Here is a 27,713-nt window from a genome sequence, read left to right as displayed (position 1 = left end):
GGCTCTCACGATGTTACGTAAAGCTCCCCACTCAATCCTTCTTATGCTTAGTGAGCCCCACCATGTGACGCCGCTGAAGGGCTGGGAGAGACTGGGGTGGCTTTTGAGACAATCGGCAAGACACTGCTGCTTACTGTAGACTCTGGCCAGCCGGCCCACACGCACACACACATGCACACATCCTGAGCTCTGGCCTCCGTATAAGAGAACTTTATCCTTGGTTCTGCCTCATTTGGATCTGAGGTGCCGGGTGGAGCCACAACATTGATGCTTCTCTGTAGTGCAGAGGCCTGCGCTAGATGGAGCGTGTATGTCCTGAGTGACGGCTGCCTCTCCGACCTGCTTCATCTGCCTGTAAGCTACAAAGACGAGTCTTTGTCCTTGGTCATGTGCTCAAGAGTCCTGCAGCTTTCAAAACGAGCAAACTGCTGTCTTCTCCTTGTGATGGGTGTGTTTTGTTGCTGATTGAAGTCGTATCCATTTGATAAAGTACGAAGTATTGTTTTTTGGGGGGGGCTCCACCATCAGGGTTGATGACATGTTTTGATTGTATCCAACAGCGATTTGATTTCTTGTTGGTGTTTATTTTTAGTTTTGCATTCTTCATGGTGCCGTTTACTTTTTTATCCCCCCCCACAGGAACCAATGTGGACTTCAGCTGGCGATTTGAGAGTTGACGTATAGGAGACCCCTGAGTCACTCCTGCCCCTTTCGCTTTCTCTCCCCCCTTCCCCTTGTCAATATTTTCCCAATCCCCCCCTCCTCCAAGTTTCGCCATGCTTATCAAGGAGTACCGCATCCCCATGCCCATGAGTGTGGAGGAGTACCGCATCGCCCAGCTATATATGATCCAGGTGAGGCCACAGCACCTTACATTTCTGTATAGATAACCCGCTGCTTGTGTCAGAAGAAACATCCTGTGTTTAAAAAAAATATATTACAACATGTATTGCGCAAAAAAAAAAAAAAAGGCAATGTTTTTGTGCAGCCCTTGCACAATTACGAAATGATTGGTCACACGGTGTCTTGGAGGAGTAATGGAACAAAGAGAGCTTGTGTGGCGATAGATTATCCAATTTAAGCTCTGAAGCTGGCTCTCTCCATCCGTCATAGGCTGCATGCCTTTATACAGGGAGCGGGAGGGGGTACCCTGCACATACCGCCATGATGGAGGTAGCCGCTCAGCTTTATGTATCGGTTTCATTGGTCTAACCGGGCCCTTAGCTGAAGGTTTTGGGCCTGTGTAAAGAGCCTTAGGGTTTACAGCTCAAAGCAGTAAAATGAGATTTATACAACATTGCAGCAACAATTCTTGTTTTTATATGACATATGTGTACTTGAAGGAGGATTTGTTTAATCTGGTGTTGCTGCCACGTGTATCCGTTGCGGCTGTATCCAAAAAAAGGCATGTAGAGAAATCACTGTGACCAAAACAAGTACGGTAAGTAAAGCCTTCAGTTAACTGGGTTAGTTCAAATGCATACATTCCACATTAAATTCTAATACAATCACACACGACTGTTAATACTCCTCAGCATATCACGAACGCAACGTGCATGACTGCACTTCCTCCTCTACCGCTCCGGGTCCCACCCACATTTCTGATGTCTGCCTCCATGACTGGTTCAGCTTGACCCGCGTAAACGATGCTCGAGCTCTCACTGACACCTCCACCTTCTTTCCCTCGCATCTTTTGGGCCCGACAGAGGGGAAACGCTTCAGTGATCTTATGTTGTGGGGGTGATCAATGATCGAATGTGCATTCCCTCTCGAGAGACATGTATCATGTGACATGTAAAATAGTCATACTCACGAGATCAAGCGTTAAATCGGGTGACATTCTACTATTAACTTTTTATGTAATCCAATGCAAAAAGATATTGATTGACCTGTGGTGTATTTATATATATATTATATAAGTTTTTCTGTCTTATTCGCACACGTTCCTTCGTTCTTGGAGCTGCACAATTTTGCAACAGCCAAAAGGGAGCAACTCAAACAGACATTGTTCAAGGAAACCCTGGGATGCCTTCAAGCTGTTGAACATCTCATTGAGAAGCCTCTCCTGCAACCATCAAATGTAAATAGCAATTATCTTGACAAAGTTCACTCGCATTGATATCCAGCCAGCAAAAGGTTATTGCTCTGTAGGTGCATTTTGTTTTATGAAATAGTTGTATGTTTTTTTTATGATTCCGCTGCTTTATTGTTTTTCCTCATCCCCTCCTCTCTGGTCTATCAAACAGACAGGCGATGCAGTCGAGATGTTGATTGGTGGAAACATGACTCAGCCGGCATGCCAAAAAGCAAGAGGTCATTTTGAGGCACATTTCGAGTCACTGCTACACACTTGAAAATGTCATTGGCACCAATGGCAGGTGTATTGGTCAGTGTCATTAAGAATGTGAAACGTGTAACTGCACATCCACTGTGTGGGTCGTGTGTGATTTTTATCAGGGCAGACGGGTTTGCACAAGGTCTTAGTCCGTGGGGGGGGGGGGGGGGGATTAAAAAAAATCAGTTCATAGCTGAATTCCCAAGCATGTAAACAAATCGAGAGGCATTCTTACAACCATGACCCATAGTTACCTTTCCCCCTGACCTCACCCTCTTTGCGGTGAGGCTTCTGTCACTATGGCAACCATGACATCAGTAGCATTGCCGGTGGTCAGGTTTTGTTTGAGAGAGGGAGTGAATGCAAGGAGGAAATGGTGGGTGAAAAGAGGATCTGAAGAAGGTAGGGGAAGAAATAAAGGAGGAGATGGTTGGGAAGAAGAGATTTTGCTGGCGTGTCTGGATATTCTTGCTTCATGTTACCAGGGCAACTGCAGCATGAAGGCCTGCCTGCGATCCATCCCTTGTGTATGCCTCATAGATGAAGTGGAGGCCTTAGGACAGCCTGCATCTGCAGCCCCCCCCATCGCATGTCTCACTATGCTCTCTTTACCTTTGTGTTGCCGACCTCTTATTACAAAACTAACTGTTATTGCTACGCACAAATGAGCTGTTAGGTAAGAAGGAAATGTGGAATGTGAGAGACATTAAATATTAAAAGCTCACATGCATCCACGTGTTGTGACTAAGCATCTTTGGAGTGAAGCAAAAAGCAGCATCTTCAACAGGAAACTCTGCTCAATACCTTGCTGGGGGGGGGGGAATCAGGATGTGACTCCCATCCTGTTAGCCGTTTGTTGCCGTTTGTTTTTCCTGTGAAGGTAGTCTTCATTAAAGGCTGTACTGCCAACATAATGCTAATAATCACAACTTCCACACTTAAATGTGTCAATCCTGTGACTTTGTTTTGCTCCGTTTATGCAGTGCTCACCTGTTTTGTTCGCTGGCTGTTCATACAGCCAGTGGGTCCTGTGGCATCTGTGCTGTGTCTCTGGAACTGTGTCTGGGCTGTTGAGAGCAGAGTGGGTGGCTAATGAATGACCTGTCAGAGGTAACGAGGTCCAGAACACTGGACACCTCATAGCTTCCTCCTCCCAGCTCCGCTGACTCGCAGGCTCGACCGCATCGCCTCGCCCCGACTAGATCGCCTGGAGAAATCTGAGTTTGACATACTTTGATCGGCGCGTGGAAAGACGGGGCAATGTCTGCTAAGGGAAACCGAATATATGCAGTAATCTCTGACATTTATGATCTTTGCTCTTTACTCCCTGTGTTTTTATTATTGTCAGCAGATGGACTATGCTCTTTAAGTTTCCTGTTTTACTACCGATCACAAATCCTCCCCGTGCCATGCTGCACATTCCTTTCTTAAGCGTTGCGTCACCTAACTGTCATTCTGCTCAACTGTATCTGTAGCCTCCACCCACTCTTCTTAGCACTTGGAATGCAAATGTGGGAAAGGTGTGGCTTCATGACCTTGCTTTACACTTCCTGATATATAGCTGTTCAGAGATCCTTGTATGGAAAATACACTATATCCATATATTTTTATGTTTAAACACACACACACACACATATATACACACGTATGTAATTCTGTGTAAACATAAGAATGCACAGCCAAAATACAAACATGAGCACCTTTCATCCTAATTCAATTATTCTTCTTACAGAAAAAAAGCCGAGACGAAAGCTGTGGCGAAGGCAGCGGGGTGGAGATCCTCGAGAATAAGCCCTACACAGATGGACCGGGTGGTTCTGGCCAGTACACCCACAAGGTCTACCACATTGGCATGCACATTCCCAGCTGGCTCCGCTCCATCCTGCCCAAAGCAGCGCTGAGGGTTGAAGAGGAGTCCTGGAATGCCTACCCTTACACCCGCACCAGGTGAGGTTTGCCATTGATGGACGGACACCTCCACAGGCTTCAGAGCAGGAGTGAGTGTGTGTGTGTGTTGCATTTTGTCCTTTCAGATACACCTGTCCCTTTGTAGAGAAGTTCTCTATTGACATTGAGACCTACTACAAACCAGACACAGGCAACCAAGCAGATGTCTTCAACATGTCTGCAGCAGAGAAGAGGCAGAGGACAATCGGTGAGACGACTTTAGTATCAAATCTGACCCTCTTACAACATAAACTCAGATGTGTATCAATTTAGTTTGATTCGCATAGTCGCCGATTACATACATGCTTCTTTTGCTCCCGCATATCATTATCATTATGCATGCTGTGTGTCAAAGAACCAGTGCAACTTTTCCATGCAATATTTGAAGACTTGTGTTTTTTTTTAAATCTCATATTAAATAAGCAGGTAGGGCCCACTCGTGTCAGTTGTGTGTCACTGCATATGATTTTCTTCTGTTAAGTCCTATTTGATGTTTTGCTCTGCAGCAGTGGTTAAATGGCATGCAGTTAGTCTTCATTCTAAAATGTTTGTCAGGCATCAATTCAGATATGAATTTCTTTTTCAAGCCATCAACATGTGCTGACTTGATATTAAAGACACAGAGGATGACTTATCCTTCATGCAAACACATTGAAAAACATGCGGTTCCTTGTCTTTTGCAGACCCAATTGACATTGTGACTGAGCCAATCCCTCTTTATGAGTACAAAGCAGAGGAGGACACGCGTCTCTACAAGTCAGTCAAGACCCAGAGAGGTCCTCTGCGGGATGATTGGATTGAAGAGTACAACAGGAACCCAGGAAAGACCCCCATCATGTGTGCCTACAAACTTTGCAAGGTGGAGTTTCGTTACTGGGGAATGCAGTCGAAGATTGAACGCTTTGTCCATGACGTCGGTGGGTGTGCAGACACAAATATGAGTTTTCTATGTCATGCGTTTCCTGACTACATATTTGACGGAAGGGTTATTCAGTTCACGCTGACCGGATTTCCGTTGTCTCTCCCCAGGTCTGAGAAAGGTGATGGTGCGTGCCCACCGGCAGGCCTGGTGTTGGCAGGATGAGTGGTACGGTCTGACCATGGAGGACATCCGGCAGCTGGAACTGGAAACCCAGCTGGCACTTGCAACCAAGATGGCGCAGTTTAGTCAGGCAGAGGAGGCCACGGAGGCCAACGGAGGTGCTCCGTCTCCGGACAAAGACCTGGAGGCAAAGGAAACGATTAATTCCATTGAAGCAGAGGAGGTGGTTGTCAGCTCAGGAGGAGAGACTCTCCAACCACGAGGTGTACTCACCAAGCAGTGGTCGACTTCGTCTCGATCCTCCCGCTCGTCCAAGAGAGGAGGTGAGCAACGCGCCACCTTCTCCGATTCATATCAGCAGCCTCAGTGCATGAATGCATGAGACTCACATTGGTGTCAAGGTCAGCAGGCTACTTTGAAAACATTTCCCATAGGTGTGAGGGTGTGTGTGTGTGTGTGTGTGTGCGCGCGCCCCGCCTCTCGCCCGGTGACGCCCTGGTAACGGACAAAGCGGTTCGGAAGATGAATGAATTCCTCCTCGCGTTCTTCAGCCTCTTCGACTGTCCTGAGACGAGTCTTCCATTGCTGATTAGCACAACTATATTTGCACTTCATCATACCTGCAGCCCTCATTTGTTCAGTCTGCCACGAGGCATTTCCACCTCAGAGGTTGAGGCATACCATCAACAAAATCAAGCTCTGATATTTGAAACGTGTCTACACTAGAAGCTAATATGTTTAGAATGCAACAAGCTTAAGCCTCAGGCTGCACAGTTTCTGGTCATTTCTAGGTCTCTTTTGTCATTTCAGTGATAAAATAAAACTAATAAAACCAAGTGAGGACAAGGCTTTAAAGATTGGGAGTGAAAGTATCAAACTGTCCATAGAAATTATGTCATATTATTTATGTTCTGTAACAAACGTTCAACAAAAAAAAAGAAATTATGTCCGCTTTATAACTTGCTCTGCAGTATCCTCAGAATGTCCCCAAAATATTTAGCAGAAAATGTAGTTGAATTCACAAGTACCTCGATGCCTTTAGTCAGAGACTGCTCACACTGAAGAGCTCTGAGCTCAAGTTGTTGTTTTGACGTTAATATCATCAGACGCCTTGGGAACGGCTTTGTAGTATTCAGATTCCGCTCTTGGGACATCCCTTTACTTTTCTGTCCTCGTTTTTTACTCTGCTTGGCTATTTTCATTCACGGTGAAAATAACAACGCTGCTCGGACAAGTCAATCGTGAGTTCTTCTGATGTGAGGCGGACCAATGAAGTTCCAGGAAAACCAAATGACAGTCGTTTGCCTTTCATTGATAAGAAGCTTGCAACGCGTCGGGGACAAACGCAACCAGGCTTTATTTGTTTCAAGATTATCAGGCACAGAATATCCGTCAGCGGCTTCACGTCGGCTGTACTGTCCCAACGTCCGTCAGCTCACCCAAACAACCTGGTGAATCTCGCCTGGGATATATTTAGCTCTGGCTGCTCATGAATCACGTGCCCAACACAAAATCCATCACTTGTGTGGTGACCCTTCCTCAAGGCACACCTCTCTGTATTTGTCACCTGGACCCTGATTCTAAACCAGCGAGCTGTTTCACCCCTGAAGCTCACCCCACCCCACCCCAGCCCCCCCCCCACCAGCGCTGTCTCCTGGGCTATTTATAGCAGCAGCGCTGACATCACAGACTAGAGAATGATGACGCGCTTTGCAGTGACCCCCCCCCCACCACCGTTTCCTTCCGAGTGCTGACAGCTACGGCTGTGCCTCCCTCTCAGTAACCTGCCCCCTCTCTTCCTTTGCATTAATGATATACCGAGGCAAAGGCTGAGGAAACCTGGTGGACGACGGCTGCTTCTAACATTAGCCATTTTCTTCTACTTATTGGTTTGCTCGTGATTTGTCTGCGTTGCATCACGCCTCACTTTTCACGGACGCTCCTGACCACCAAAACGCTCCATCTGTGATGAAGTAATGCACCACAGGGACTGTTGCATGTTTATATCACACTGTGTCTGTGTGGGCTGGGGGAGATTGTCAGTATTTCTTTGTCATAGTGTGTGTGTGTGTGTGTGTGTGTGTGTGTGTGTTTGTGAGAGGGAGACACTGAAACACATGTCTCAAAATAACAATGATTTTTTGTGTTTCGGTTCGTGTGTGGTCCTTCAGCGAGTCCTTCACGCCACAGCATCTCAGAGTGGAGGATGCAGAGCATAGCACGGGACTCTGACGACAGCTCGGAGGAGGAGTTCTTCGATGCCCATGGTAACCACACTTGGGATTTTCCTGGATTGGAGTCAATAGTTTGATAAATAGACACGTTTTATTGTGTTCAGTTTTTTAAATAATGCTTGCTCCCTTCTCTGCTGACTCCACATGCATCTCTTTAACTACAGATCAGTTCTTAAGCTTCCCAGATACCCAGCATGCTTTGGGGCTCCGGTTGAAATAGGTGGGTGTGGTGCGACCCCCCCCCATGGTCTCCCTGCTGGATAAGTTTGGCCATGCATGGGAACGCCCCCCCCCCCCCCCCCCCCCCCCACCCGATTCTGAATGTCATCCTGGCGCACACACACATGCACACAGTCCTTTACTAATAATGAAGCACTAAATGCAGCCCCCCCCCGCAAAAAACAAACAAACCCCAAAACAATAAAGCTCATTAGTATTTGTGTGTGTGAATTATTTCCTTTTGCCATGTTGATGAATCAAGAATAAAATGTGCTGCGTTTTATTTTATTATTTTTGATTCAGCTTTGCTCATCAGGTTCCTCCCTGTTAAAGTTCTTTGTTCTCATGTCATCGGGAACAACAGGAAATCATTAGACGGTATCTGTTCCTATGGATTAATTGTTGCGTGTCGGATCCCTGACGTGAAAGCATGTTCCATTTTGTTAAATTAAATGTAGAATTTAAGGTACTGGTATCTGCACTTAAAGTCCCCTCACACTAATCAGCTACATCAAATACTTGAGGTCTGTGTCCCAACTTCATTAAGATATGTCACATGGTGCAGTATTTTTTATTTTTTTTTATGAATAAAGGAAAGCATCCAAAGGAGATCTCATCATACGTCCAGCATTCAGGATTACCTCATCTTGAGGGTTTGAATCGATGAATGATGATTCTTAACTTGCCTTGTCAAACCAGTGTTCCTCCAGAACAAATACTAAGGCTGTGTGCTACCGTAATCAATGTTTATAATCTAACTGCATAATTTAGAAGTGAAGGTGGATATAATTATATTTATTGTCGCGACTGCCATGATTTGTCAATAAAAAAATTTTTTTGGGGGGGGATAATTTATATTACAACCCTGCCAAATAAGGCAATTTTTTTGTGGCTACCCCCCCATCGCTATGTCTACATAACAGGGAATACTTTCCACATTTCAAAACTAACAGGACAGAATTAAATTTATGCTCACACATGCTTTGTAGGGGCCCACTCTAAATGTTGTTTGGGGGGTGGTTAGAGGTTTGCTATTGTTTCCTCCACAGAAGTTTACTGATTTGATACTCTGCTCTAAAGGACTGTTTGATAATGAAAGTTCGGTTGGCATGAATCAGGGTACGAATTAATGAAACAAAGACAAATATAAACGTTAAACAATAAATTCAAACATTGATGAAATTAGCTATGTGAAAAATATCTTGGAAACAAATATAATTAATTAAATAGTTCATGATTAATTCATTCGGCTTCTTATTAGGAACAAAATAAAATAAATTGTCTCACTGTGGTGTTTGCATCTCTGAGAGACTGTCTGCAGCATTGGCCTGCAATGCAAATCTGTGAAATAAAGTGATGTCAACTCCCTCACAAAAACTTTGCCATTTATTTGTAACACGGAACATTTTATTATTATTGCATTTGTTACTTTTAATCTTAAAATCTAGAGAGAACAGGAAATGGTTGCTTTTGTCTCAAGAATGATTCTATTGGCCGTATAATAAATAAAACTGTCTGAGAGAAATTAAGGGTTAAAACACTATATGTACCTTTCTTTAAAAACACAGTGAGTGGATGGATCACACAGCCCACAATTGAAAACAAATTGTGTATTTTGGTCAGTTGTTTTGTTATGTGAGCAGATAAACAAGTATAGCACTCAATATTCACTTATGCTGGACGGTTGGGGTTTATTTCCTTTTTTTGTGTGTGTTAACTCCTGCAGAGGATCTGTCCGACAGCGAGGACGTCCTCCCAAAGGAAATCACCAAGTGGAACTCCAACGAGCTCATGGACAAGATTGAGGCTGCAGACACAGAAGAAACTCCAGGTATTCAAAAAAACCACCAGTATTTCATCACGAACAGTCACACTGCTTCAGTACTCGATGTTAAGAAAGTGTGTGTGTGCGTTGCAGATGAGCTGCTCAAGGAAATGACTGTGGATTATGAAAGAACAACCAGTGAAGAAAGACTAGACGAGGTACGTTTGTTTATCGGTGTGCATCTCCAACTCGAGCAGCTCTGATGCAGAACCATGTCTGAAATGTACGTATTTCTGAAGTCATCTTCAACAAGCGCCCTTCATCACCCAAAGGTTTCTCTTATCTTCTTTTATCAAAGTACGTACTTGCAGCAGGTCTTCTCGTTTTTGGATGATAAAAGAAGGGATTTTTGTCCCTGAGGCTTTCTGTCCTTTGTGTTCAGATGCGTGGCTCTGTTAGCAGCCAAGCCGATAGCTCTCGCATTCCCACCATCACGGTAACAAGGCACCAGCCAGTAAGTAAACATTTTGGCCCTAGTGACTGTGGTCTACAGTAGCTCCACAGAAAACCCCCGATTCCCCTTATCAAACCCGGCATTTACTGCCCTTTCCCCCCACCGTGGCCCAAAACCTCTGTCCTCTGTCCTCTGTCCAACTCCAACGTGTCGCCGCTGTTGTGTTGAACCGTACATGTAGTGCTTCTTTGAAACTGTTTTGTATCAGACTCGAAAGACAAAACTGCACATTATATTGTCCAATTTAATGTGACGTCCTCAGGAAGCATTGTCGCCGTCTGACGTTTGTTACCTCTGCTAACGAGGGTGTATTTTCACTGGTTTGTTTGAAAGTCTGTCTGTCTGCCTTCAGCAGGATCACAAAACTACAAATGTGAATGCTCATCAAACTTTGTGGCAGAGAAGAATCTATTCAGTTTTCGATCCATGTTTCTGGAAATGTCTTTTTTATATATATATTTTTTTACTTGCACTATAAAGCGGGAGGAATTTTTAACTGTTTTGAGCATTGTAAGATGGGCTTCTTTTTTTTTTTTACTTTACCAGCTATGACTATTAAGAATAAACTAGTTACCATGGATCCTGTTGCTTCGTGGTGGATGTATCTGCTCGACTGAGTTCTGTTCCGTTTGCCTTCGTGGTTCTCGCTTCCGTCTGGATGTGAAAACATTTGTATGAAACATGTTCTTGTTTTGTCCACATTTGAAACGGCCACAAATCTGACTCAACCAAATAGGGCAACATGTGATTTTTGCCCACTCAGTAAGCATGTTGTTTTTGATCATACTGAAGAAAAGAATGTTTTTACATGTAAATGTAGGGAATATATGTATTATAACGATGATATAATCTTGGAATATAATTGACTGAATATCCTACAAAGAGCCGTCTGTTCCTCGTTCCATCCACTTCTTTCATTTCCTGTTCTCAGGAGAGCTCGTCTCAACAGTCTCTGCAGCCTTCAAAGATCCATGTGCTGATCTTGGTGCTGCACGGAGGAAACATCCTGGACACCGGCGGAGGGGACCAGAACAGCAAGCAGGCCGACGTCAACACAATCAGTACGGCTTTTGACACGGTCATGCGTGTTCACTACCCCGCAGCGCTGGGACGCATCGCCATCCGCTTGGTACCCTGCCCTGCCATCTGCGCCGAGGCCTTCTCGTTGGTGTCAAAGTGAGAGGACACGTCTTCATGCACGCTACGGTCGTCCGGGATAAGGAATTGAAGGTTTGAGCTAACTTCTTTCATGCAGCCTCAGCCCTTACAGCTACGATGAGGGCTGTCTGTCCAGCAGCCAGGACCACATCCCCTTAGCAGCCCTGCCTCTCCTCGCCACTTCTGCACCGCAGTACCAGGAGGCCATGGCCACCGTCATCGTCCGGGCCAACCAGGTGTACGTGGACTTCATAAAGTCTCTGGATGGGGCAACGTTCTCCGGCCAGGTCAGTTTCCTCAAGTTGTGTCGCGTATTTGCTTATTTTTCTTTAAAGTATCGTCATATATACAGATACAGGGAGAACATGCAAAACTCTGCACAGATGGGATTCGAACCCTTGCTCGTTAGGCGACAGGGCTAACCGCTGCACCACCGTGCCGCCCCCCTTCAATAATATGATTATTTCCATTTGTACTTGACTTCAGGTGTGCCTCGTTGGAGACTGCGTGGGAGGGATCCTGGGATTTGATGCTCTATGTAGCAGCAATCAGACGGTTAATGAAAGCCAGAACAGCAGTCGCAGGGGGAGCGTCGTCAGCGTGCAGGTGGGAGACAAAACAAGTTCAACTGAGTGTCAGAAATGTGTTTCACCAATGACGTTGTGGCGATGATATCATTGAGTCAGTTCAATAAGCCACCCACCCCCCCCTTATAGGACCAGGACCTCCTCTCTCCTGGCATCATCATCAACAGCGGACACGGGTCAGCCTCTCCCACCCTGGAAGGCAGCCGCCACCTCAGTCGCAGCAACATTGACATCCCGCACTCCAGCGCCAGTGACGATGCCAAGAAGCACCTGCCACGCAAGAGAAGCGACTCTTCCACGTACGAGCTGGACACAATTAAACAGCACCAGGCGTTCCTGTCCAGGTGTGTTGAGCCCCTCACCTGGGAGAAGTCCTTGCTTTGTGTGTTTTTAATCCTGCAAGCATGACCACGCCTTTGTGCCGTCCTGCCAGCTTGCACTCGAGTGTGCTGCGCAGCGACGGCGTCTCACGCAGGTCGAGCAGCAGCACCATGCTGGATGGAAGCTCCCCGGGGAAGTTTGAGTTTGAGGTGTCTGACTTTTTCCTGTTTGGCTCTCCGCTGGGCTTAGTGCTCGCCCTGAGAAAGATTGTCATCCCTATGCTGGATGGTAAGTTCGGACAGAGAACTGCAATCCGGTGTTTGTTGAAAAATAATCAGAAAGATGTTGTTTCTCTTAAAAGTGTGTAAAGATCATGTTTTCAAGAGAAGATAACTTGAAAGTTGATAAAGAAAAGGAAGAGAGTCCCGACTCTCTCTCTCTCATGTCTCTGGTTCATCTCTCTCTCTCGCTCATGTCTCTGGTTCGATCTCCCCCCCCCTAGTGGCCCAGCTGAGGCCTGCCTGCCAGCAGCTCTACAACCTCTTCCATCCAGCCGATCCCTCGGCCTCCCGTCTAGAGCCTCTTCTGGAGAGGAAATTTCACCTTCTGCCCCCTTTCAACGTTCCCCGTTACCAACGTTTCCCTCTGGGAGATGGAAACTCTGCCCTACTGGGTGAGACGTCTGCACCAATTATGCAAAGCCTCGCTAATTAAGCCATTCCATTTCATTTTTACAGAGTGAATTTGCGTGCACAGACACTGATGTAAAATTCCAAGAATCTACACGAACATATAGTTGTAATATAAAATGGCAAAGACCAACTGATGATACGGACCCTGACAGTAAACCACTTTGGTGTCTCCATGGATGCATGCCACAGATCAAATGTGCCTTGAAGACATCTCATTAGTACACTATGAGTCTCTGAATGCAGACGCTGAACGCCGTCATAAAGAACAATGAAAAGGATTTAACCATTTGGAGAATTCCGTGCAACTAAATATACGTATCTCAGATTTACCTGATGGTATTTAACTAATTGTCAGCAGATGTGGGCTTTGCTGCTTTCTTGTCTCATGTTCACTTGTTCTTGCTTCATATGTTCTTGTCTTCCCTGTCCTCTCTCTTCCTTCCTCTCTCGGCCTCCTGTCCCCACATCTGCATACGTGTCACTCTACCTTCGCCCTTGACCTCTGCCAATCCGCCTCCCTCTGTAGTGGAGACGGTCCAGAGCAACGCTCAGCTGCTGCTTGACAGCGGGCCTTCCCTGTCCTTTCGCTGTCAGGAGACGATCAGTGAGACGATCAGTGAGACCTGCATCCCTGTGCCTGTGCTAAACTGGCAAGAGGGCTACCTCAAAGCCGCAGCTGCCGCTACGGAGTGTGTGTAGCCTCTCCCATTCAGCTGCGTCTCTCCTCGCTGTGTTTTCTGTTGACGCTTTGTTGCCTGTCTCACATGGATGTTCAGATTTCCTCCTGCGTGTCCTTTCTAAGTATTCCCATTGCTCAAATCAACGCAGAGAAAGAAGCATTGATAGATGAGGATTTATGCTCCAAACGCACCTTGTCTTTCATCAAAATAGCTTCCTTATCCTGTAGGATAAGCTATTTTCCTAGTTGCTTTTTTTGTTTGTTTGGAAATTGTACTGCTGTTTTTAAGACATGCTCTGGGAATACTTTGGAAAATGTCATGCATGTCATGTTCGATGTTTTGTGTTGTGGCTTTTTATGGCATCACGTCCACAGCAATAAATGATTGATGTCAACAGAGGGCATTTCTGCTGCCACCTGAATGTCGGACAGGTTTTGAAGATGAGCTTGCACTGCCTTGTGATGCGTTTGCATAATGTGCACTGTGTGGACTTCTGTCTATGCGTCTCTGAGTACACCGTGCTGTATGTTTCACCTTGTGATCATAGTCAGACGCCGTTTGATATGACTTTTTGAAAAGTCCACCTACAAAGTCAAATGATTTTAGCATGATATTGCAATGACTTCTCTGTGAGAAGAGATGCCAACATGTGGGTGTGACTATAACAGATTCACGTTCACTCGGTGTTTTATGTTCTCATGCGTGTGCTCCCACATAAAACTGACCTTGGCTGTCCTGTGGAACCGTTATGCCTGCCTTCACCTTCCTCTCCTGCCTCCTTAATCCGTGTCCCCCCCCCCCCCCCCCCATCACTGGGCGATCCCCTTAATGTGTCTCTGTCTAATGGCATCTCCCTGTTTCGACTCAATAGCGGATGTTGTTCAGTCTCATGGTGGTGTCTTCGTGGAAAGTTCGTACCCATCGTCCCCTGTAACGGGCCCCCTCTCCCGGGGCCAGCGGAGGGCCAGTGAGGTCAGCATTGCCAGCCAGGTCTCAGGAATGGCAGACAGTTACACTGCCACCAACATAGCCAACAGTAAGTGTTCTCAGAACCAACAAGCTTCTCTCTTTCTCTCGCATCCACTCACACGGACACTGGTCCAGTTATCCAGCAAGTCTATCTCTCTCTTAGTTAGTCTGACTCCACACACACGCACACACGCACACGCACACACACACACACCATGCACTCCAGCTGGAGTAGTCGAGTCAGCAAGACGGGCATGAATGCCTTATTCCTTTTCCTCCTTCTGCTTAGCCAGACCTAACACTGAATTATAATCATCTTGTCAGGCCGTGTGTTTTCTCCGTCTCTTGGTGAAATCCCAGTCTGAGCAGAGGGTAGAGCCCAAAAATAATCCAGCCTAGTGCCACGTTTCACTGTCTGTCTAACGCTTATCCACTGTCTAAATGTAAATGCAATGGAGGAGCGCTGCATCCCTGCATTGTCCAATCCCTAGTAGCAACGTTTGCTGAGGAGACGACTCGTATCCTGATACATGTGAAAATGTCCTTCACCGCCCTCCTCGCTCTTTCTCTCTTTCACTTATGTTCCCGGTAATCTCACATTAGCTGCACGGGGCCTTTAGTACTTGCAATGTGGAGAGGTACATAAGCTAAATATGATACTAGAGCATCAGAGGGATGTTGAACAGCATCGCCCGTCCTTACTCGTTACTACACTGAGAGCTCTTTTTTTCAGAGATCACCGTTCTGCTGGAGGCTGTCACCAGATGCGTCAAACAGCGCGTGCCGTCATAAACTGTAAATAACTCACATCCACCGTGTTTTCTTTCTCTTTGTTTTCTTCCCATAGCCAAGTCATGCCAAACTAACCCATCCAAAGGTTTCAGCCTTTTGTCCCAACTCGCCCTCTCCCCACAAAACAAATTCTTCTTGAAAAGTCCTCCCAAGTCCCGTAAGAAAGCTGTGGCTGACGAGGTCGCGGGATCTTCTGACGCAGATCTAGCGGCAGAGCTGAGGAGTGAGGCAGAGACTAGTGAAGGTCAGATCCCCACCGGTCAGTACGAGAACTGCCTGTCACCCGGGCTGGACTCTGCTATATGTGATCTGGTCTCACTGGACTCCCAGACTGAAGTGGAGCAAGGTACTTTTATAGTTGAGAGGACTTTGGAACTCAACCCAAGCCTAGAGCTCTTCGCTGCGCGCTGCTCTATCCTGTGCAAATATCTTAAAGGCAGAGCTTCTCTTTAAAGAATGCCTCTTTTTTTTTTTCTTCCCCTTTGAATTCTTTTCCAAATGACTGATAAGGATTCAGATCAGACCATTGATGGTGAATAATATACAAGACCTTGCCTTTTCTAATGTTCTTATGATCTTCTTCTTCCTTTCGCACTTTTGCATTTCAGCACTTGATTTCTCTGTGATTAACAATTCTGAACGACTGATTTCCCTCTTTTAGCTGAAGAGCTGCTAGGATTGGTGGTGACTCTGGTTTGGACACTGAAATGCTCTTTTTTCCGCTTTAGTTTCAGGGGGTGTTGCATCTTTTACGTGGCACGGCATCACATACATTCTTCAATCAGTCAATTTTAATCACCACATCAATTCCCATCATAGTTGCAGCCCGTTGGTGGGGCACCAAGCGGCTGGACTTCGCTCTGTACTGCCCCGATGCTCTGACCGCTTTCCCGACCGTGGCTTTGCCGCACCTTTTCCATGCCTCGTACTGGGAGTCCACTGATGTTGTGTCTTTCCTCTTGAGACAGGTGAGTTAACGCTGGAATAACTGGAATTGTTTTTTTATGATCTGTTAATATTTGACTCTTAATTCCTTTTCTGAGATACTTGAGGATGAGTCATTGAAATTTACTTTTGCAGGTCATGAGGCATGAAAACTCCAGCATCCTGGAGCTCGACGGGAAAGAGGTGTCTGAATTCACCCCCTCAAAACCCCGAGAGAAGTGGCTCCGCAAGAGAACGCACGTGAAGATTAGGGTTGGTATCAAACGTGCAAAGGCTTTGAAATGAAGCCAGTGTCATGTGACTTAAGTGACCAGAAAATCCTGAATTCCTTTCTCTCTTCCAAGAAAATAGCCCGATTAACTTGCATCCTGTTACACCGCAAGGCCCGAACTTAATTTCACTGCGAGTGTTTCTCGCCTTCAACAGAATGTAACGGCCAACCACCGTGTGAACGATGCCGTTTTCACCGAAGACTCCCAGCAGGTGGTGACGGGTCGCTTCATGTACGGCCCTCTGGACATGGTCACTCTGGCTGCGGAGAAGGTGACGTCACCCTTTTTGTCCTCGCAACACACGAATTGTGTCGATAACGCAGTGATAATGCGATTTGTGCTGAAGGCTTTGCGTTCCCTGTTCAGGTTGACCTTTACATCATGACCCAGCCTCCGTCAGGAGAGTGGATGTACTTCAACACAGAGGTGACCAACAGCAGTGGCCGCGTGTCTTTTGTCATCCCGGAGGACAAACGCCTGAGGATTGGAGTCTACCCAGTCAAAATGGTTGTCAGGTGAGATTTAGTCCTTCTCTCTTGGCTTGTGCTTGCATGCTGGTGTTGTTGTGGTGTTTAAATATTACACATGCATCACACGTTTCCTGCCTGACCTATGCTAAGTTTTAACGCTTTTTATTTTGCATCCAAGTGGAAGTTCCACTTGGACTTTTATCTTGCTGCATTTTCTTGCTACCTGTGTTTTCTCCTTTTTTTTCCCCCCCAGAGGTGACCACACATCTGCAGACAGCTACCTAACAGTCATTCCTTGTAGCACAGAGTTTGTGGTATTCAGCATTGATGGGTCGTTTGCTGCCAGTGTATCGATCATGGGCAGTGATCCCAAGGTGCGGGCAGGAGCCGTAGACGTCGTCAGGTACCAGGCTGCTCCTGCTTTCGTGTTCCTTCCGGAATAAATGCTTTTGCTCTTTACATCCTGACGTCGGTGCTGCTCTCCTTCATTGCAGGCACTGGCAGGATTTAGGCTATTTAATCATCTATGTAACGGGACGACCAGACATGCAGAAGCAGCGGGTCGTAGCTTGGTTGTCGCAGCACAACTTCCCTCATGGCATTGTGTCCTTCTGCGACGGTCTGGTCCACGACCCGCTCAGACATAAGGCCAACTTCCTCAAGTCCCTGACCGAGGTGAGGCTGGGAGGAAGGGAGGCAGTATCGGTGACATCGCTTTTGCTTTTAATGAAGTATTCCCTCAGTTGTCTAGTTAAATACACGATGGCCAATGACGCTCATGTTCATTTGACTGATGCCAGGCTCACATGAAGATCTTCGCCGGCTACGGGTCGACCAAAGACATCTCCGTCTACACCTCCATTGGTCTCACTCCCTCCCAAATATACATTGTTGGCCGATCGTCCAAGAAGATGCAGCACCAGTGTCAGGTAGCATCTTAGGGATTCTCATCATCACTTAATGTCGTACAACCAATAAATATAAATAATAATTACGTGAACAAGAGTGTAAATATTTGCCTGTCTGCCCTTGATTCTGTTGACAGTTTATCACAGAAGGTTACGCAGCTCATTTGTCCCAGCTGGAGTTCATCCACCGCTCCCGGCCGGCCAAGTCCAGCACGGCACGGATGGTCCTGCGAAAAGGCAGCTTTGGATTGGGCGCCAACAGCGACTTCCTGAGGAAGAGGAACCACCTGTTGCGCACCATCTCCTCCCAACCGGCCCCCAGCTCCCCAACAGGCAGCGTTCACAGCAGACCAGAACGCACGCAGAGCCAGTCAGACAGCGAGCGCGTGGAGTCGACTCACAGTTACAGTCAGGGGGCGGCGCAGCGCAGCATGAGCATCACGGCCAGCTGCTGGGGCCGCGGCGGCAGCACCAAGCTGGATCCAGGCGTCTTTAGCCCCAAATGAGATGAGGGACGATGACTTGAAAATGACTTTTGGGAGACCGACTTCAACACACAGTCTTGAGAAAGAGACTCACGATAAATGATAGTAAAATGCAGAGAGTGAAAAAACACATAGCTTGGGTTAACACGGCCATAAAAACAATAGGTGCTATGAACCACTCTTTAAAACTAATGCTCTGCCACTCAACACCATTTATTATAAAGCAAAGTCTAAACTCAGCAGGCGAGCAAAGAAGCCTCCTGAAACAGGGACATGTAGCTTCCATTGTGTGATTCCAGACTACTTCTACTGTTAAGTAAACATTGATAAAGTCTTGACTACAAGGTCTTCTTCCTTTTGGCTTTGAGATTGCAAGGCGTCACAATCCATGCGAAGACACATAGTGGGTACAGACGGCTTTTATGAGGTCCACAAAGAACACACACTCAGACAAAATGTATACATTTAAATTATATAAAATGTATATATTATATCATTTAAATTGATACTTTTGGCTGAATGTGTGTTTGGTCACACCAACTAGAAACACATTCAATCCAGATTTATCTGACTCGGCTCTGCTCCTCCGTGAACACACACACACATAACAGTTCTTTTTTCTATTTTCTATTCGCCCCTCGGACCAAAGACCCATCCAGATACAGCAAACCGCGTAATTACCCTTTAATTACGGTTGCAGCTCAAACTGTTCCTGAGATTTCATCACGTCTTGCCGCCCCTCCCTGAATCAGTAACGTACATCTCCACTGGAAGTCTCCCGATGTACAGTTCGTGTGCCAAAGTAGACCGTGGAGAATGATATGCTGCGCATGAAGAGAAACCGAACAGCTGGGGCCTCCTGGCTCAGAAGGAAATGGACGTATGTCGTTGAATGCCTTAAGGAGGCTTGTACATAGTTATGTTACAGTGCAGATCTGGTATCTGGTCCACTGTAGACCAGCTTTTAGTGTCTTCTTCTTTACTCGGGGGGGGTGTAATCGCCTCCTCATTGAGGATACACTTTATTGATAAATGTTGATAATTATTGCTATTTAAGACTATAAATATTTTAAAATGTATTGAAATATGTGAACAAAATGTGTTTTAAGATCACTTTAGCTGTATTGCTGCCCCCCCCCCCTTAAACATAATTTGCAGCATCCAAAAACTCAGAGGTATTTGTGTGGTAAAGTATTGGAATTGCTCGGTCATCTATCGTATGTTTGTTCTGAACTGTTTTGTAGATTTGGGCTATGGCTTCTCTCTGGTTCCTAAGCTGTATATGAGGCATTGAATGTGGTCATAGTTCTGTTCAAGGGTCTCTGTTCTCTGTTCCGCCGCGCCTTTAGAGGAAGAAAGATCTGTAAATTCTGTACAATATGCTGTTTTGCCATTCATTTCTGCAATGGGGGTAAAAAACTTTCTTATTAATTCAAATGTTTATTTGTCCCTCTATCAGACATGCTGCAGTAGGGCCAGCGTGCAATAATAACCACACACACACACACGCACACACACACGTCAGACAGTGCATTGACAATCAGATTAACAGGCACATATTCTACATGTCAACACGTCTGCTATTATTATCGCATAGAAAAAGCAGAGCTTTGCCATGACGGCGCCCCAAACCTATACTTAAATACTCCGTATGCGTTCCTGCTACCTGCAAGGTTATGATCAGCTTTACCACTTTTAATTGGAACTGATGGTTCTTTTTTTTTAGCTTGCAGTACTGTTGAATTATATTGGGTTATTATGAGGATGAGGAACACTTGATTCTGAGTCCACTCGGCGTGGATTGGTGAGTAAAGGTCATTTTCTATAACCTACCTGGTAAAGGAAGGTATAATTCTAAACTTCCTCTGCACTTTGGCCTTTTCAGATTGAGCTCGAAACTCAAATTACAAAGCAATTACTCAACAAAATTCACCTCCCTCAGATCTGAATTACTTGGATATTAAAATCCAGGGGAATGTAAAGGATGCGTATCTGTGAAGTTTAGAAACCCCTGGGCAACCGATCGAGCCGATTCTGCTACGGACACGCGCGTTGCCACAGGCCTTGCATCTCCCATTTCTGCCTTTACACTTCCACGTTGTGTTGCGAGGCCTGGAATGAACGCTGCTCGCGTTCAAATTCACTTAATCGAAAAGAACAGACTGTTCATGCAAACCCAGCTGTCGTAGGAAACGGCCATATTTTCTTACAAGGCTTAATCAGTTTTCTTTTTGAAGATATTGTACAAAGGAGAAATGTGATGCATTTCACCAAACACAGGTAAAAACCACCATCTCAAGGTCAGCGCGGCGCGAGAACCGTTCCAACAGGGAGTATCCGTACATGCCACACACACCTAACCTTCTCATTGTACAGAGTGTATCTTGTAGGCTTTGGATAACTTCATTTGATCCATTCCCTTGTGTTATATGTACAGTGTATAAAAGGACATATAAAGAACCACCATGTAATTTGGGCCTTTTTTTCCCACATTCAAAACTTTTAATGAACTATAATATGGCTCAACTGGATTACAAGGATGCTGATTTTCAGAGCATATGGTCTATTGCAATTCACACAAACTGCCTGGATTCAGTCAACTCAAATGCAGATTTATTTTTAACCAGAAGGAAACCAAGTCAGTGAGCGGGCGTTACGTTAGCACAATGTAAATAGTCCATTTACCATAAAAAAAAACGACATCTCAAGGGTCAGACTGAATCACAAATCTAAAACACAGCAGATCAGGGGGAAACTGCTTCAGCTGCAGCTTCAGCATGAACTGCACTTTAAAAGTAGAAGGGAAAAAACAATCATTGTAAACAAACTGGGACAACGCCCTCCGTTTCTCTTTACCGCCTTTGCAAACAGCAGGGACTTCTACATCAAGAGGAAATAATTACCCCCTTCATTATTATACAGCTAAACCACAGGAGCCCGTCTGGAATCATGCGATTCAGGTTTTAGAGGCTTGTCCTATCTGTTCATTCCCAGTTTCCTCTGGAAGGCGTTCCCGTCTCCCTTGGTGGCTTGCTGTGTGATGAATGGAAAGTCATTGTTTGATTAAACTAGGTTTATTTCACAAAGTCATCATTGAAACTTTCGCTTATACCTTGTTGGTTTCTTTGTGCTTTTCCCGGCTGACAATCTCCTCAATGATCTCCCCTTCTCCTCTTATCAGCCTTTGAGGAACAAACAGGAATTGCCGTTATTTAAGGGAGACAAATGAAACCTGGTGAAAGTTCCTTGAACAGATGGTTGCTAAAACCAGGGCTGAACGGGTGCGGCTTCCCGTCCCTCGGGAGGCATTCTGACAAAAAGCCATCGTGATTCTACGCAGCATGTCACGACATGAGCTCAGGAACAACTTGCATAATCGATGTCAGTCGACAAAGCAAGTTAAGACTCCCGAGCCTGAACCATTTATCAGCAAAGAAAGACATGCTGAACGTCAGGTCCTCGGAGCAAATCAGGAAGAGGGTCATCCAGAGAGTTATTAGGGCTAGTATCCGTGGGTAACGTGCACATCTAACACCGAAAGGGCTTCACGGGTTCTACGCGCCGAGCCGCACGATACTGCAGCTTCAAAAGGAACCAAAAGGACCGGTTTGCCTGCGGGCGTGTCGCATAGAATCAGACATCAATAACAGAATAGAACAGAATTCCACTTTGTGCTATCCCACACTGACACTTCATGGAATGCACCAACTCTTTTTTTGTGGCCGCTTACCGGGTGTGTCCTGTTTTGGGGTCCACCACCCGACGAATGACGCTCTGTCTGGCCTCGTACTCCTCCTTGGTCAGCGGCCTCTTTGTGGCGAGTCGGGCCTTCTGCTCGTCGGTCATCGCTGCAGAGGGACAATACTCAGAGTTCATCAAAAGTAATTGATTACGTTCCTTCTACACATTTAGAACAAGCAGACATTAAACACAACGCTCTGGTGTGAAGTTATTGGATGTCCCACCAGGTCCGACCTCCACTGCCCCCTCGTCAGTCGGCCACGCCTCTAAATAGGATGGGGGCTTGTCCGGCGGAGGGCAGGACACCACGGCCTCCGCGTTCATCTTCCTCTTCTTCTCCAGCTTCTCCTCCTTCTTCTTCTTCAGCTTCTCCTCCCTCTTCTCCTTCTTCCTCTGTTTCTTAAGCTTCGCCTTTTCCTTCTTTTTCTTGGCTTTACGTTTAGACTTTTTTCTTTTTTCATCGCTGGAAGAGGAGGAGGAGGAAGAAGAGGCGGACGAAGACGAAGAAGAGTTTCTCTTGCGCTTCTTTCTTTCCACATCTGAGGGGAACAGCACAGAAGACGGACGTAAACAACGTTTTAGCTGCTGCTACAGCTTTCTGGTTCGATTATGACCAACCTTTCACTTTGTGCGACGCTTTCTTTGACGATCTGCTTCGACTCCTGCTGCTGGATGAGGAAGACGACGAAGAGGAAGAGGACCGCCGTCGTTTCTTCTTCTTCTTCTCCTCGTTTTTTAGTTTCCTCTCTCCGTCCGCCCTTTGGTGAGATCGGCTGCGATCCATTATAGAAACATATATATATATATATATTATAGATATATATATATGTTACGAAGAGCCCAAAACGTTGTGCGAGCAGTGAACTCTGTTCTATTGTCGCAGTGTTCACCGGGCTGCACAATGTAGGAAGTGTGCGACGGAGTTTACGGAAGTGTGTCCCATCCAGTTTTCCGTCCGTGTGGTGCACGGAGTAGAGCAACAAGGTTCCTACTAGATAGCTGATCGATAGCGAACCGTGTTTGTGTAGCGTCTGGACACAAGTACTGTTATATACACACACATATATATATATATGCCGCTTGTTTGTTGCTTTGCAGAATTAAAAATATCACAGATGGGAATATTTTTTTTAAAATGCTAGTCTTTATTCATCATTTGTTGACATTCAAAAGCCCGTTGAAATCTTAGTTTAAAACAAACCCAACCACCTTTATCCGCAGTGACATGTAATACGTAGTTTTCCATGCAATAATTTGACATTAATACACAGTATTCTGTACAATTTATTTGCATTTTGTGCATGCCAATGCTAACTCTGTACCATTTGCACCAAAGGAAGTCTACCCTTATTTCAAAGATTCGAACATACTTGATAAAATTACTTATAGCCCTGTAAATTTTGCCTTTACTCTTTTAAAAAAATAAATAATAATAATTAAATACACGTAGTACCAGAACTGCATCACTATGGTATGAAATGTGAACACATCGAAAGGCTTCTCTCATTACCATCTAAATATAGCTTGCTTTCTGAGGTGAAGCGAGGTTTAAGCCAGTGGTTCCATTCCTGGAATAGTTCATGACACAAACGTGTGAACAAAAGTCAACATAAGACATTTATAGTATTTATTTGAAGTTCCTGCAAAAGGCAATTGTGAATCTTTAAAGCTTGAATATTGATAAACAGACACTTTAAAATGCTAGCCCTCATCCCTCTTAGCACATGAAGCTAACCTAATGGAGAGAAACAACGGCATTTGTCCCGCTGATGTTCAGACTTTAAATACCGTGTCCTGCGTTTAGATATTGTGTTACTGTAGCAAATAGATATAAATCTTTCAAGCTTCCCCGCTTCTCCGAAAACACCACCGTAATACCGAGCCCTCTTATGCAAGACAAACAGAACGATTACATTTAAGATGTCGGGTAGAAGAGAGCCAAACAGCGATCATATTTCCAGTCCATATGGTCGGGAAGATCATGAGGCTGCTCCATGTCAAGTGTAAAAGAAAAAAAATAACCAGAGGGAGGGGCAATTGGGAAGGAGCACTGGAATGTGCCGCTGCTGCATCTTCGGTCCATTAGGACGTGGCCGCCATGCGGATCCTCTCCGGCGGATACAGCAGAATGTTCTGAGCTGCTTTGATAGTGTTTTTCATGAGCATTGCCACCGTCATGGGTCCCACCCCCCCAGGGACAGGCGTGATGAAGCCTGCCTTCTGCCTAACGCCTGGATGGTGGAGACGGAAACGGCACGAGTTTAGAAACCAAAACGAGACGCCAACAGGACGTCAGAATAAAAAAACGTGTTTGGAGCGCAGCCACACCTTCAAAGTCCACGTCTCCCACGAGTCTGTTCTTCCCGGTGATTGGGTCCCGCACTCTGTTGATACCGACATCGATCACCGCCGCTCCCTCTTTGATCATGTCCGCGGTTATGAGGTTTGGAATACCTGGATTAGAGTAGAAACGGGGCCGATTACACTCAAGAAAGGGAAACGACCAATCAAAATCCACCCCCAAGAAAGACAAAACGAAAGAGACAAACCTGCAGCAGCCACAATCACATCAGCGATTTGAGTGTGTTGGCGAAGTTGCTCCTTTGGAGTGTAGCGGTGAGAAATGGTGACCGTGGCATCGCCTGCAACAGAAAGGACATTCAGCATTCACACGCCGTCTCTACATCTCTACCCTCCCGAGACCTCTGTAGTGGACATTTGTCCTGGTGTCCCAGGAGGACATAGAAGACCCATCTTTGAACGCCGGTGCATCACAACCAACCTCCGGGCCTCTCGTGTCGGCCGTCGGTGTGCAGCAACATAGCAATCGGCATGCCTACGTTCTTTGATCGCCCGGCAACCACAACATTCTTCCCAAGAGTAGGAATGCCTAGAAGACAAGAAGTTGGGTGTGGCCTGTGTAATGATAGTTCATTCAGTGATACACACACCCCCGCAGGTAGGAGAAATGTTGCTACCTGTGCGTTTGATAATCTCCCAGACTCCCCACGGAGTGGCGGGGAGCATGGTGGACTGATCCAGGCACATGCGGCCGACATTGACCACGTGGAAGCCGTCCACGTCCTTGGTAGGTGAAACGGCATTACAGATCGTGCGTTCGTCAATGTGCTCTGTCACGAAACCGAAAGCGAACGGAGTCAGAAACACTTTCATAGCCACACGTAGTACTCTCACGGACGGCGGTTCTCTACCTGGCAGAGGCAGCTGCACCAGCAGACCGTCCACCCGATGGTCCGCGTTGAGTTTGTAGATCAGGTCCAACAGCTCCTCCTCACCGATGTCTGAATGCTTGAGAATCGTCTCGCTGGAGATTCCTGTGGCAAATTGAAGGGAGAAAACATACGCCTCATTGTTTATTTTTTTCCGATCCAACTGGCCCAACTAGTTTGTTATCAGCATCGGTTACGGTGGTGCATTTCTCGAGCGATTCCTCCCGCGCTGACGAGTGAACTGGAAATGAAACCACACTGGCACCTTACAGCGAGTGGAAATTTAACCAATGCAAGGATTTGACACTTTTCCTTACTGGGAGAAGTCTCAGAACAGCCCAATAGATTTTAATGATGGTGCGGCACCCTAACATTTATTCGCTGGCTCCATCCATTGCTTCTTACCAACATCAGCCGCTGCCCGTGTTTTATTCAGGACGTAGGAGTGACTGGCCGGGTCGTCTCCTACCAGGAGCACGCTCAGATGGGGCCTCCTGTGGCCAGACACAACCCATTTCTCCACGTCGGCCCGGGCCTCCCCCCGAATCTGCTGTGCGAGTTGTTTTCCTGAGATGACCACCGCCGCCTGACTGCAAATACAATAACTTCCTTATAAGTAAAATGTGATTCTTCTGCTTTTACAGTCAAATAAAATACCCATAACATATTTCATCGAGAGTGGAGAGCCCAAGTTAGGAAACAATCTCCGCAGCACGAATGGCGGCTCACTCTTCTATTACCGTTTAACAGCAAGTCTGACACCAGACACTTGAAACCGATCCCAATAGTCCAACCTGAGAAACGAGCTCTAAACTTAGACTTGGCTGATAACCCGAAAGCCACACGAGCCCTTATGAGTGCAGCATTTTAAAATTGCACAGCGTGCACAATTTGGAGAGGAATTCAAAACAGGTGGAAGATGAGCATCTTAATGGAAATGGAATCAATTAGTCTCTAGACTAGACGCCCCTCGTAGCTGCAACCTGAGCGGTATTAACTGCAGCGGTCAGGTCGCCATCGTCGCTCTGTCCGGATTCCACTAGAAGACAAGATAGTTGTGTGTTCTATAACAACAACAACAACAACAAACAGCACCTCCAATAGCAGAACTGGGTGAGAAGCTTCAGCGAGATCTCCCTCTCTCTTTCTCTCTCTCCTTTTAATTCCGTACTTCTGTTCCTTTTCTGTGTATTTTACTGCAGAGAGCTACAAGGCGGGCTTTGAGATGCTCCATGTGGCTCCAGCGAAGTTGCAGATCAGCTGCACGAGGAACATCAGTTCATCATGTGAACCTCCGCACGTTATCAATAAAGGGCGGTGCGGGGGGGGTTTCTTTTGCGTGCACGCGGACCCGCAGCCCCCCCCCCGCGTTGAAGCCTCGATTTCATCAGCCAACCTGGTCGCTGCGATGTTACCGGCAAACCGCTAGAGGCGCAGCAGAACGTCAACGGAAGGAAGATGATCAAGAATATCCGAATGAACGCTGATAATAAAACGCACGGCCGCGTGCGTCCTGCATTGCGCTTCTACAAACGACGCGCATGCCGCGCAACACATCAAACACATCAAACACGCACGCAACAGCGTCATTCTGGCGCGACATCGCGCCGCATGTGGGTCGGACTCACCTCGAGGCGGACGCGTGAAGTTTACGCGCCTGATGCCGGGCGTGCTGGCACACTTTCCTGAGAGCCCTGATCGCCGCCATTCTAACGGAACGTGAGGAGAGGACGAGCGGAGCGACGCGACAGAGAGCTGCGAGTGAGCGTCGAGGAGCGGAGACGCTTTATAAACCCTCCCCCCCCCCGACGCAGGTTGCCTGCGTGACGTCACTGTTATCTGTTAAGCAGCTGCTTCGGGCACCCCCGGCCACTCGGTGATATTGCTACCGATGGAAATATACAAAAAAAGAAGAAGACCTTTTTGGGCTCCAGGCCACTGAAAAGAATGGTCTGAAACCACATTATAAAAAAAAAAAAAAAATCTAAATCAAAGAGACAACTACTGATAAAGCTAGAATGGATCATTTGAAATGCACACCGGATAAAAGAAAAATGCCCCAAATTCAACAAAAAAACAAGATGTTTCCACAAAATTCAAAAGAACAAAATGCGCAAGTATGTAAATATGGTTCATTTACCATTTATATGACTGTAAAGTAGGCTGATACAGACACTGCAGCAGCCTCCCACTCCATCAAGCTCACGTATTTCCACTGAGAAAAACAGACACTAAAATCTAAATTTGACAAAGTTTGTATTATTTTTTCCCCGTTTGTGTTGGAAACCACTGAAATGCATTAAAATGCATTCATAGTTGTACTATTGTAAACGTAATATTTATCATACTGTAATTGTGTTTATAGTCTGAAATAAAGAAGATGAAGAGAGGAGGAGTGCACTACCTA

General features: G+C 46.1%; 3 protein-coding genes across 3 annotated transcripts; 1 reads left to right on the top strand and 2 right to left on the bottom strand.

Moving 5' to 3' along the window:
• The first annotated feature begins 776 nt into the window (after positions 1-776).
• On the top strand, positions 777-20,792 carry LOC137893316 (membrane-associated phosphatidylinositol transfer protein 2). Its single transcript, XM_068738771.1, has 26 exons — positions 777-854; positions 4,068-4,282; positions 4,369-4,490; positions 4,966-5,199; positions 5,312-5,647; positions 7,496-7,591; positions 9,504-9,608; positions 9,696-9,760; positions 9,985-10,056; positions 10,988-11,232; positions 11,312-11,501; positions 11,701-11,820; positions 11,931-12,145; positions 12,235-12,410; positions 12,625-12,795; positions 13,341-13,505; positions 14,366-14,530; positions 15,311-15,601; positions 16,075-16,223; positions 16,336-16,452; positions 16,627-16,743; positions 16,839-16,987; positions 17,196-17,345; positions 17,437-17,617; positions 17,743-17,871; positions 17,988-20,792. Exons 1-26 carry the CDS (start codon positions 777-779, stop codon positions 18,354-18,356), a joined length of 4,422 nt encoding a protein of 1,473 aa, XP_068594872.1. The 3' UTR covers positions 18,357-20,792.
• Positions 20,793-20,815: 23 nt separating this feature from the next.
• arl6ip4 (ADP-ribosylation factor-like 6 interacting protein 4) lies at positions 20,816-22,985 on the bottom strand. Its single transcript, XM_068738770.1, has 5 exons — positions 22,695-22,985; positions 22,301-22,615; positions 22,066-22,183; positions 21,448-21,517; positions 20,816-21,368 (listed from the first exon to the last, which is right to left on the bottom strand). Exons 1-5 carry the CDS (start codon positions 22,858-22,860, stop codon positions 21,312-21,314), a joined length of 726 nt encoding a protein of 241 aa, XP_068594871.1. The 5' UTR covers positions 22,861-22,985; the 3' UTR covers positions 20,816-21,311.
• A 233-nt stretch (positions 22,986-23,218) lies between these two features.
• On the bottom strand, positions 23,219-27,032 carry mthfd2 (methylenetetrahydrofolate dehydrogenase (NADP+ dependent) 2, methenyltetrahydrofolate cyclohydrolase). The gene is made up of 8 exons (XM_068738820.1): positions 26,935-27,032; positions 25,712-25,896; positions 25,289-25,411; positions 25,055-25,207; positions 24,859-24,966; positions 24,626-24,718; positions 24,405-24,530; positions 23,219-24,307 (listed from the first exon to the last, which is right to left on the bottom strand). The coding sequence occupies exons 1-8, from the start codon at positions 27,012-27,014 to the stop codon at positions 24,159-24,161; spliced, it is 1,017 nt and encodes a 338-aa protein (XP_068594921.1). The 5' UTR covers positions 27,015-27,032; the 3' UTR covers positions 23,219-24,158.
• Positions 27,033-27,713: the final 681 nt, after the last annotated feature.

Source organism: Brachionichthys hirsutus, chromosome 4, assembly GCF_040956055.1.
Source record: "Brachionichthys hirsutus isolate HB-005 chromosome 4, CSIRO-AGI_Bhir_v1, whole genome shotgun sequence".
NCBI classification, from domain to species: domain Eukaryota; kingdom Metazoa; phylum Chordata; class Actinopteri; order Lophiiformes; family Brachionichthyidae; genus Brachionichthys; species Brachionichthys hirsutus.
This window is presented reverse-complemented; position numbering and strand designations above follow the sequence as displayed.